This window comes from Monopterus albus, unplaced genomic scaffold, assembly GCF_001952655.1.
Source record: "Monopterus albus unplaced genomic scaffold, M_albus_1.0 scaffold13.1, whole genome shotgun sequence".
Lineage (NCBI taxonomy): Eukaryota > Metazoa > Chordata > Actinopteri > Synbranchiformes > Synbranchidae > Monopterus > Monopterus albus.
In genome coordinates, this window is record NW_018127893.1 from 3,863,065 (window position 1) to 3,875,756 (window position 12,692).

The following is a 12,692-nucleotide window of genomic DNA, read 5'->3' on the forward strand; positions in this document are numbered from 1 at the left end:
TGGTCCTATGCGACAGAATTGAGGTGGTCTGCTATTTATGTAGATACAGTATATCACCGCCACAATTTGGCCCTCATCAAAGTCATTCAAATTCTTACACTTGCTCATTTTTCCTGCTTCCAACACATCAACGTCGAGGAGTGAATGTTCACTTGCTGCCTAATATAAGCCACACTGACAGGGGCCACTGTAAGGAGATAATCAGTGTTATTCACTTCGCCTGTCATTATTTTCTTCGTCTTCTTATTCTTCTTCTGCTGTTTACTGGTGGTTGGAAAACAGCTTTAGGTGCATTACCGCCACCTTCTAGACTGGAGTGTGTGGTCATATTGTTATGCCTGATAGGTGTTTATGTAGTACTGCTTCATTTGGTATCGACACCGTGTCACTGGTTTATTTGTCTGGGCTCTTTGGGAAAGCTGAGCTGAGCCTTCGAAGCAAATAGACACTAAGTTGACAGAGATTTGGTTTGACAGTGTCGCATTCAGTACTAAAGATTCTACATTACTAGACCATGAAACTAGGAGCAAATGAAAGCAGTTGATGTAAGCGCTGTAGCATGCACATCGGTGGGAGTTGAAGGATCATGGAACGTAGTAGCTAGTGTTAATTTAATAGATGAAACGAGCAAGAGGTAATGGGATTTGAACTGATGGTGCATCATGAAAACCACAGTCTTGCAACAATATGCAGTAGCGTGGGTTTGATTCCTGACAGAGTTGAGTGTTATTTAGCTCATCAATTAAACATTTGAAACGAGATCACATTTGCTATCCAGCCTATTGAACATCCACTATTAAACATCTTTTAAACTATGGGCTATTTAGACTTGTTTCAGAACAGGAACATGCATGACAAATCAAATCCCCAACAATCTACAAACCAATAAATGACACATCTCGATTGCACTTCAATTTATTGACCACTAGATGTCCTTCTAGAGCACCGTGTAATGAACAATTTTTTGAATAAAGTGTGGAAGCTTCAACAAATATTCATTCATTCATTTTCTACCGCTTAGTCCCTGAACGGGGTCACGGGTGGGGCCGGAGCCAATCCCGGCCAGCAATCGGGCGAAGGTGGGGTACACCCTGGACAGGTCGCCAATCCATCGCAGGGCTAACACATAGACGAACAACCACACATACACGCACGCACTCCTATGGGCAATTTAGAGACACCAATCAACCTAAGCTGCATGTCTTTGGGAGGAAGCCGGAGCACCCGGAGAGAACCCACCATTTAGGGAAAATCAGGGGAAAAAAAGAAACAAAACACAACTTGAAGCAACATGTCATCTCACCACGACAAGAAAAGGCCATACTGCTGTCATCGTCCCTCTGCTGGGTTCACCGCCATCAAGCCTATAAGGAACATTCACTTTAACAATTCCATGCATGTAATGTGAGAAAAAAAAAAAAAGGAGCATAGACAATATGTAAACCATGGCTTCAGTATTTATTTTAGAATTTCAAAACAGACACCATATTAGAAAATATTAGGCTAAGTGCTGCATGTCGTACAAAAACAGCTGAGCCCCCTGCAAAGGCCAGTATCAACTTTCAACAGATTCATACACAATAGGTATAAATACAAAACTATGTACAAATAACAGACAAATAATGCTTATTTTTTATTTATTTTTTTAAAAAGGGCTAATTCTGTTTTCACATTCTCTAATCTACATTATAAAATGCCAACACACTATGCCGACACCTATTTCCCACGCTGTCAAATACACACACACACTCACACACATAACATTTCAAGTTTGCTAGGACAGGACCGTTAGCTTATCTCTGCAGTGTAAAGGGAAAGCCACAAACACATCAGCATAAAATTCAAATGACCAAATGTCTAGAACGCTTCAAAGAAGGTTCATCACATAAACATCACAGCTGGGCTGACCTCTGGTGCACATCTTTGTTATTTAAAAAGACTGCACCATAATAAGTGGGAAAACATTCCTGGGCCTAAAATCTGAACACTAAAGATGAATTCCTCATTGTTTCTGTTGCATTTATAGTCAACAGACTTCAATTTCAGAGTATATACAGGAAAAGGTTAAATCTTAATTATATCAATTAACACCCTTTCTCTCACCTGCACCACAGATGATGCATTTCATTTTTGGAGGATATTTCCTGAGAAATACAATAGTAGTTTTACACTACTAAATAAAAGAAAAAAAATCTTCAATTAAAATCAGCTACCAAACTCAATCAACACAGAAGAAAATGGAAATGAAACAAAGCTGCCAAAGCAACAAGAGACAGAGCATGGTTGGTTCTCTTGTTCAGTCAGAGACTGTATACGTTCAATGAGTGCCCATTATCAGGAATTAACTCTGGAACTTTGTCCAGTATCAGCTGTCACAAGCTGCACAATGCAGCACCAGACAGGCTGTAGGAGAGAGCAGACCTGACAGGAGCAACAGCAGTATGTCCATATGTCTTCACATATACTATATGTGTATGTTCACGCTGTAGATGCTGGTATTCAGCAGGTTATTCACAGCTTAATTTGGTCAGTGCTGAAAATACTAGGACACTTACAAACACACCCTTTGTATGGTTCTTGGTGGCTTTAGTGTACTGTCATCCAGTGATTGGCAGTTAAAGCTGAAACAGTACAAGGCTGCCCCCTTGTGCCCAAAGAGTGGCATAAACACATTGAGACTTTGGCAACAAGTGAGATGAAAAAAAAAATCCTGAGTTGTCACACTGCAAACTGATAATCAAATGTTTTCAGACTTTGTTGCTGATGTAACATACATAATAAGTCCTGTGTTTGTATGACAGTACCAATATTCACATTTAGTGTAATTTGAAAATGTGATAAAGTCCAAAACAACCCCTGCTTTTTAATGGTTTCCTTACAATAAGAGATCACAGCCATCCCCACAGTCTGCTCATTTTATAATAATATGTACAATATGTGATTTTTTACTTTACTACAAATAAACAAAGGAGGTAAAAAGCCTCCTTTGGATTCAATGGCATAAAAGCAGGCGTGGCAAACCCAGAGAGTAATGGTTTCATAGTGTAATGTTTCCTAGAGAAGGCTTTCAATTCAACATTGCCCTCTCTTTCCTCTAAATTTTCTCCTTCCTTCACCTGTACCTCAGCTCTTCAACAAATCCCCAAGATCATAGGTGTCAAAGCAATCTGACACTCCCTCGCCATCCTCCAGGCTCCAGAGGTAGTCGTCATGGTCCAAGGGTGGCGAGAAACTGACGAACTGGTTATTGGGATCAGAGATGAATGAGGTGCCAGGAAGCTGGTCCTCTGTCATCTGGAGCAGGCTGGGGGGCAAACCCAGCAGACCTTCTACATCAAGCAGAGAGGACCTGGATGCTGCAGTTGAGGAGGCAGCTGGAGCTGCTGCAGACATGTTGGCTGTGTTTGAGGACAGGACAGAGAGGGGGAGAGGCTGAGTATGCATTTCTACACATAATTCTCAACAACAAAACCCTTTAGTGAGGCCTGCATCAGCTACCCTACTACTAACAGCAATTTGTTTAGCTTAAGATAAAAGCTGAGTTCATAAATATGCCTACCAGCACCTCTAAAGCGTGTCGTTGTTTTAATCCATACACAAGCAGACACTTAGCATCACACAGCATGTAACCACAAAATGTGTAGTTTGATACTTCTACCTGTGAACGGATTAAAAATGAGTTACAAAGTGAAAATTCCCGAGTTTTAGAGGCGCTGTTAAGCATATATTTGAACTTTGGAGAGGGGGCTAACTGTTAGGCTAGTAGTCTCCTGACTCCAGCTTCTAAACCAACACACAGACATGAGTAGTAATGAAATTCTCATCCACCGCAAATCTCAGCAAGAAAGCAAATATACAGTATGTATAAGCCAAATGTTAAAATGTTATTTCAATCTTAGGCTCAAACACTTAAGCCTCAAATAGCACAGTTTGTGGTAGCTGTCCAAGAGCAGTGCACAGGTTTAATGTATGCATCAGAGACCAGCCAAAACCAAAATAAGACGAACTGTTCAACCAGCTTTTTGAGCTCAAGTGCAAAACTAAAGTGAGACTCCTACTGTACGAAAATCCCCAGCTTACAGTCAGCAGGCTCCTCTTTGATGCAGTAACTTGGTGGTGCTGTTGGGGTTGCAGTGAGAGGGCAGGGGGGTGGAGGAAACTCCTTTTTAGGGGTTGCAGCGCTCTTGATTGGGCTAGCATCTTCAAGACCTTCCTCTGGACAGAGGTAGACCTCAATGGGGCCGTTCTTACTCTTTAAATAGATCTGTAACGACCCCTGATGTAAAGACAAAGGGACACAAACAGATTCCATTTAGTATAAAGCACATCAGAAATACTAGTGTGGTAGTTCCTAGCTTCCTTGCATGTATTTCTTCCTTTTAGAGTTACCAGTAAAATGTATTTTGCATATACACTTGTTAATAATATGAAACTTGAACTACCACAAGGATTACTCACTAATCTTCTCAAACAAATTTGTCTTAGAAACATTTAACGAGACTTTCATCCATCACACGGAAGAACTGACATGATAAACATTTACAGGGGAATGCAGTGGGTTAGAAACTGGAAGAGGAGGAGGAGACAAGACAACCACAGCGTAAATTTCAAAACAAAGATGTATTCTTACCCCTGCTGTGTCTGGCACCTCGAGCTTGGTCTCGGCAGGAGCCTTGACAGCAATGACTGTCTGGTCTCTGAGACTGCCAATTGAGCGGATGTCCTGGTACGTTACATAACCCAACGTGCGGTGTGGGGTCAAGGGCAACAAAATCAGCAGACGTTAGGTGGATATTTAAACACAAAAGCGATGCAGAGGAGATGTAAATGGACACAGAGATGCACGTAAAGGATATCTCTGACTCTCTTTGTACTCAGTGAGCTGTTTGAGCTGTGTGGTGCTGGAGTGAATCAGTTCATCCAGACGTCTCTCTGCTCTCTCCAAGTCTCCCAGCTCTTTCCTCAGTGCACAAGCCTTCTCTCCCTCAGCTGCACTGCCCTCAAATACATCTCCAACACTGCGAGACCACACATGTAAACAAAAAGCTAAGCGCGTGATGAATTAATTACATTAGAATGAGTAAGTCATTGTCAAAACATCTCCAAAATGCAGTGTTGCAGATGGTTAGCACTATACATATTCAGCTGAGGTGGTTTAGTGATGTCTAGAGATGTTGTAATACCCCCAAACATCCACTAGATGGCAGATATGTCAACAGTTAAGTGTAAGCAGGAGCAAATAGACTGAAATGCAGCTATATTTACATATTATAATACAATCCAGCACAAACCACTTTCATTTTTACTGTTAGAGAAGGGTCCATCCTGGTGTTGCTTCAGATTGCTTTTTTTTTTTTTATTGAAAGGTATAGTAGTTCTTACTTGTAAAGGCAAAAAAGTGTATTTTCCAAGGACATATTACTAAAGGTCATGATACAATCAGACCACAAAATGGTCCCAAAGTTAAATGTCCATTTCTACTCACAGCCACTGGATGTTGTTCTTTGATTTTTTTCTAATCAGTTGGACTCCCTCCAGGACATTGGTGATATCATAGATGCGTCTCTTCTGAACCTCCAGAACCTCAGTGGCCCAGTTCAGGTCAAGAACTCCGTCGGGAGACTCGGCGATCAGACCCACAAATTTCTTGGTCAGAAGACCCAGTGAGGTGTCATACCGTGTTCGTTCACCTGGAGACTTTGGAGCTGAGAGAAGATACTACACTATAATCCTGAACTTCATGTGCACAATTCCAATTTTTCAGAACTAATTTGAGTGCGTATTCAGTCGATTTGCTGATGTGGAGAACTGATTCAAGTAGTTATTAATTAATTAATACTAAGCATGGTATTTAAAACATCAGTGATGGTACTGCCTGTGATGCACATTGCTAAACTGCTCCTCTCCCTGATAATGACTCCATGTCAGCCATGTAAATGAAGCCATCACTTTTTAATTTGGTAAAGGTCTAATAATTTATCTTATTTTAGTTTAATTCGCAGGCCACATGTAGCTGTGTAGCAGTTACTTTTTTGGCATTCAGACAGAGCTGCTGTGCATGAAATCCCCAGCAAGACTGTTCAAACATAGCAGGACCTAGCCAGATACAGCCACAGCGTTCACATGATATCCAACATCATGTGAGACTGGCATACTGTTGTTCCTCTTAGCGTAGGGTGAGCAGTCCTTTAATTTCCACGTCAGCCCAATTTCCAGCCATTCAGCGTTAGCTCCTGCTGCTAAACCGGAACCCAAATTTCACTGCCTGCCTGAAATATACGCCACGAGAGAGCGAGGGAGCCAGAACGCAGCAGTGGTCAAGTTATATAGTGAATGAAGAGAGGAAGCTGCATTAGCAAGGAGCAGTTAAACACAATGCTACAGAGTTGTGCTGTATCACTGTTGTCATCTTACTGGGAATTTGACCACTTTAATTCAGACATGAGGCCAGTTAGAACGTAGCTAGGTCCAATCAGGTAAAATTGCGGTAAAAGTTTGCCGGCTTCACAACTCAGGGCTTTGTTAAGACATGACACCTAAATGTGAAACAGCCAACACATTCCTGGCTAGGGGCGCCTGTCTGAAAGGGGCTTGAGACATTTAGATTAGAACGGCCCATATGCTGCTTTTCTCTACAGGAATGTTTGGAGGAGCTGGCCTCTTTCATGTTTTTAACCAATTGCTCCACAACACATAAATCTGTCCCCTACTTCTGAACACGTAGCCCTTTTGGATTGTAATTTGACTGCTTCCTGACACTTATCACTTTTGTATTTAGACCATTTTATTGGCTTTTTGTGATGCTTTTCTTATAGTTAAAATGGACTCAATAAAGCCATGTTGTTCACCACATTCCACAATTGTTACAACTTTCTGTTGATTTTTTTGTGTTTTACAGTTCCCGCTGGAGGAAGAGTCTCACTTTCAATTGAAATTGGCTTTGTGCGCATTACAAACCTGGTTTTACTTTAATATAATCAGTTCAGGGATATTATTGGCACAGATCTAACCACTAAACCCACTATATTACACCTCATCTGAGCCTTGAGGTGTACTCACTCCTTGGACTTGGTATCCTTGCTGCGATACTGCCTTTGCCTTTTGGTGTGCGGAACTCTGGGAGGTAAAGAGGGTCCTCTAGATCCAGCTTCCTTTTAGCCTAGAGAGAAAGGAGTTCATGCACATTAGAAAAAAAAAGCATAATGAGGGTGTTTCTGCTAGGTGCAGCATTTACTAAGAGCTAATCATTCTGTCAACATAAGAACATATACAGTATAGTGTAAATATATTCCCGACTAGAATTCTTTCCTACCCTGTGGTCTTGATGGAAACAATCTGTCATCATGCCAGCTCAACAAATCCTACCGACTTCACATAATGCCAAGTTTAATTGTTAAAATGTAGGGTGTAGACCAGCCCGTGTATGAAACAGTGACATCAATGCTGTGAACAGAGAGCTGCTGTAAAGTGCCACATCATAAATGTGCCAACAGCCCTCAAGTACAGGAACAAAGCACCCCCCCCCTCACACTTTCCCATGCACTTCAAGAGTGGCTGATCTTTTAAGTGCGTGTGTGTGTGTATGAGAGCTGACTGCAAAGAGAGGTGAGCTGCTCTCTCAACCCACTGCTTGCAAAACACTATGAAATCCCTAAACTCACTCAATGTTCTCTCCTCCCCCTCAGAAATCCCCCGTCTTCTACAGCTTAACACACAGCCTCTCCACACAAACACACCTATCTACTGTATGGTCTGCAATGGATCATAAACTCTAAGATCTGTAATCGCAGTCAAAAGCACATGCAACCTTTGAATCACAATATGTGACCAATAATTTTTTTCTTTTGTAGTGACTCCATGTCTCAGCAGCTTTTTCCCCTGCCGCAGTAAGACTGATGGCAAATACGAAAATGTGAGAATATATGTGCAATAATCCCTTACTAGATATTCTTTCTGGCTTTTGACTCCTTACCTGACTCCAAAGGAGAGCTGCACAAGAATTTCTATTTGCCTAGACCGTCTGTTTGTGCATAAATGGCAAATAACACTTTTTTGTCACCACAGTTGTGCAAGAGACCAGTGAGCTGCTTTAGTTAATAGGTTTAGACAACACGGAGACAATTTACAGAGATGGGAAAAAGGGATGAACTGGCTTAAACATGTGAGGATGTGCCTGTGTGAGTATGGGGATAATGAAGGCTGCCATCGTCCCAGTGTGCTCCCTGACAACTCCACCTGTTGACTGGTGACATCTGGAGCAGCAAAGCAAAATATGTGGTGGCTTTTAATCCCCACAGCATACAGGCAGCTGTAGAAAAACTTCAGCAGAACAGGATGGTGGCTGGCTACTTTGGAATAAAAGGGCCATTAGCATTTATTAAGCCCTCTTGTAGTATAAAAAGATGTGTTTTTTGCTAGCTCAGTCCCGACAGTACCTGTCAAACACTCGGGGTCACAGAGACAAATTAGATGGCACTGCACGGTCTCCAAGCAGTTGATCAAGATCTGCCAGATTTTATTAGACTATCCAATCCTTAGTATCCCAGCACAACACTCCACAAAAATACAAATAAACCTTCACATAAAATAAAGTGGCGCTTCATAACCTCCCATGACCTAGATATGCCGATCAAACTGCAGCACAATTACATTTCTCAGGCCTGCAGATCTACACTTAAGAAGTCACAGGCACAAGGTATAGTGACATGTTATAAGAGGGGTAACGGTTTCACCCTGCAGCTGTACTGGTTTTAGGGCGGGGGGTCCCTTTTTTTGCATGAGGGATTTTTCGGTGAGTCAACCATATTACACAAACAGCACTTCATCTTGTGCAAAGACAGGCTGTCATCCTTACAAACCACTGAGACATAAATCATTTAAAAAATAACAATTTACCACTAAGGACACAGATGTGTTGCAGCCATATCAGGACATACAAACATCCTGAAAACTAAAAACCTGATCATTTGGATCAAACTTAGTAAGCAATGCATTATGTTCATCCTAGAGTAAGGACAAGTCAGTCAATTTAAAATAAGCTGCTCTGCAGCCTGCCAGAGTTTAGACCCGCTGCCCTGAGAAAACTACCCTTGTATTCGCTCTTTATCTCCAAGACCCACTGTATCACTCCACTCATGTTTACTTTAACCTCACCCTGCCTGCCTGCCCAGTTACACCCATACCCAGCACGTGGCTGTCTCTGATTGCTGTACTACATTCCTTGGCTGATCTCCAAAGGAGGGGAAGGGGAGGGGGAGGCAGGTGCTTTGAAATGCAAAACTCCCCCTCTTGTGGACACTGCGCTCAACGGCACTGGCCTGAGGCTTGAGTAAAGTAAGAGCCTCTTTCGGATACACCCTGGAACCCTGAAATTCTCTAGACATTACCCAGGGGAGCTGTATGTGAGAACGCAAATGTCTGAGCCAGTCGACCCGGACCTGAAACGAACTTGACTCTACCGGCCCCCTGTACAAAGTCTGCGCAAGGTCCGAGTTAGCTGGAGTGAGCCATGTAAGAATACAGCAATGTATAATCCGGACTATTCACACGAGATAGTGGGCGTGTTGAAGACAATCCAGAAAAGCCCTGTTTACTGCTAATGTGACACAAAACACTAAAGTTACACGGAGCTTGAATTACCCCAAAATTCTAATCATATTAATTCAAAACAAAGTTAAAATCGCGACTATGCTAGGTCACCAGTATTACCCCAAACCCATTAGCCTTAGATGCTAACGAAGGAACAGAAGGACAGTCCTCCATAGCTGCCTTCTCTGGACTGCCTGTGGTTAAAAAAAAAAAACAACAACATTTTTTATAACATGTTGGCAGGAGGGGTTAATTTACAGACTGTATTTTGATGGGATAACAACAGAAGTGCAGCTGTGTGTTATGAAGGTGGGTCACATTGCTGACAGACACCACATCATCACCAATTTCACTTGATTTATCAGACAATGTGTACAATCTTAGTGCACCTTTAAGACCAAGCCAAGCATCTTGTGCCCCAGTCAAAAAGATAAAAAAGATAGCGGTTATCATGTTATTTAAGTTGAAGGAAGTGAGCTGTACACAAAGAGGCAACACTTCCTGTAAACATTAGACACATGACTGAACATGCAATGAAGCTGCTGTGTCAGTAAGTGCATGGATAAATATTTCAGCTATTTCAAATGAACACTGCACGGCAGCTGTCCTCAGCCATAGGAACACGAAACTGCAAGACAAATAATGTGTTGACGCGTCCTGATGATCATGTGCACTAAACTCAATATTCAGTGCACATGAGCTGTGGCAACGAAGCTCTGTGGCTGAAAACTGAGGTCAGCCTAATTTGGATACTGATACTCTAAATACTGATAATCTAAATCTAAACTAGATGTGGACAAAATGTTCTAATATTTGGGACATGACCATAAATGGCTCGACTGTCTAAGTGATGCCACTGGTCCAGAAAAAAAGACCCACCGGCAATCTGTGCTTAGCTATTACTACCTCTATTAGTAAGACTAGAAAGAGGAAGGTGTACAATTGCCTCTGCAAAGACATTTTTGAGCAAAGAAGGAAGCAATGAAATGGTTTCAAGAACAAATCAGTCCACTGTATGGGAGAAACATTGAATTACTAGGCTTTGTACATTAATGACACATCAAAAACGGTTTAGTCCATTAACCAAATCACTGTATAATTTGATTGTTAGGCTTCAAAAATGTTAACATTTAAACCATTACTACTGAAGGTTTACCTAACTTATTGGAAAGTGGTGAGGAAGTTTCATAATCATGGGAGTCTGAAAGTTGCAGTACAAGTTCACAAGTGCATCACTCTTTCTCACCTCAATTAAACTTTAGGTTTGGTGGCATAAATTACCCCCCCCCTCCCCTTCGCAACATGGTCAGGCACACCTGCCAGTGTTTTAAGTCACTTACATAGAGGTTAATGTAGTCAAAACAAATCCAAACACATTTAGGTATGTGATGCAGAGGTGGGAGTAAGTCACACGTGCAAGTCCCCATCAAGTTTCAAGTCTCAAGCAAGTCCCAAGTTACTGTGGTGAGTCAAGTCATAAGTCAAGTCAAGTCTGAGGGTGTGAAAAGTGAAACTTGTGCACTCATAGGCTGTAGACTAACCTTCAGCTATTAAATTAAAAAGTCAAGTCTCCAATCATGAATACCAAGTCAAGTCTTTTACCAGTGTTAATCAAGCAAGTCTCGAGTCAAGTCATGCGACTTGAACAGAGGCCATTATCAGGGTGGGGGGGGGGACCAGTCAGCATACTGGTTTCATATCTACAGCTTGTTGCCATTTTCTGATGTTAGTGTGCAGTATCTGTATACACACAAGACACTGTACATTTAGTTTGGGCCAGTTCTAGGCAAACCATTTGCCACAGGAAGTGGTCTTAATGCTGGATTTTAGGGAGATAGCACCTGTTCACGTCTGATCAAAAATTCACCCATACAGACATGCTGCTCCCCATTGTTTCAGTACATCTGAATCAAAAGTAACAGGCCGGCTCTCATTTTACTGCTTTTCTTGTGATGACGAGAAAAGGAAAAGGCTACAGTTGATTAGACAAGCCACAGTATTCTTAAATGAATTACTTAATTTGATAAAAAAAATAAAACTTCGATGGATTGGCGACCTGTCCAGGGTGTACCACGCCTTCGCCCGATTGCCCCGATTGCGCCCCCCGTGACCCTGTTCAGGGACTAAGCGGTACAAAATGAATGAATGAATGAATGAATAAAACTTCTAGAGGTGCCCTGATTTGCTGCCTCATAATGTAGGTAGCTAGTTAGCACAAAGTTAACCTAAACACTATTCAGACACATTTTACACAGATGAAAGTAACGGTAAAAGCTGGGAACTATTAAAAACAAGTTAGACATATAACATGACATACTGTACACTGTGTGCACAATTATTAGGCAAGTTGTATTTTTTAGCATTAATTTTGTTATTGCACAACTACAGTGCTCTTGGTCAATCCAAAATGTTAACAAACCCTCAAACCTGAACATTTAAGTAGTAAAAGTGAAGTTTTGGCTTTCTTAAAAGAATATCTACATGTACATCATTATTAGGCAACTATTAGTGTGCAGAATTATCATGCAACTAAATAAAAAACAAAGATTTTCCCATCTCACTTATTTATTTCCACCTGTTAAAGTGAGAATAATAAAACTCATAATTTACAAATAAACAGTTCTGAAATTCCAAACAGAAAACCTCAGTGACCAATATAGCCACCCTTCTTTTCGACAAGTCACAAGCCTTCCATTCACAGAGTCAGTCAGTTTTTTGATCTGGTCAGAATCAACTTTTTGTGCAGCCGCAACCACAGCCTCCCAGAGACTGTTCAGAGAGGTGTACTGTTTACCTTCACTGTAAATTTCCTGCTTAAGAAGGGCCCAAAGGTTCTCAATAGGATTTAAGTCAGGTGAAGAAGGGGGCCATGTCATTAGTTTTTCATCTTTAAGGCCTTTACTGGCCAGCCACGCAGTGGAGTACTTTGATGCATGTGATGGAGCGTTGTCTTGCATAAAAATCAAAGTCTTCTTGAAAGATGCAGACTTTTTCCTGTACCACTGCTTGAAGAAAGTGTCTTCTAAAAATTGGCAGTAGGTCTGAGAGTTGATTTTGAGTCCATTTTCAACCCGAAAAGGTCCAACTAGCTCATCTTTAATAAT

The 12,692-nt window shown here is 41.5% G+C and overlaps 1 protein-coding gene across 2 annotated transcripts in view; it reads right to left on the bottom strand.

The window, feature by feature from the left end:
- Positions 1-2,838: 2,838 nt before the first annotated feature.
- e2f2 (E2F transcription factor 2) overlaps positions 2,839-12,692 on the bottom strand; it is a 12,791-nt gene continuing 2,937 nt past the window's right edge. For both annotated transcript variants that reach the window (XM_020591165.1, XM_020591166.1), the window contains exons 3-8: positions 7,060-7,159; positions 5,486-5,705; positions 4,857-5,018; positions 4,631-4,745; positions 4,081-4,276; positions 2,839-3,398 (exon numbers count right to left, since the gene is read on the bottom strand). In XM_020591165.1, the coding sequence (XP_020446821.1) occupies positions 3,124-3,398; positions 4,081-4,276; positions 4,631-4,745; positions 4,857-5,018; positions 5,486-5,705; positions 7,060-7,159 (1,068 nt within the window). In that variant the 3' untranslated portion in view covers positions 2,839-3,123. The remainder of the gene's footprint in view (positions 3,399-4,080; positions 4,277-4,630; positions 4,746-4,856; positions 5,019-5,485; positions 5,706-7,059; positions 7,160-12,692) is intronic.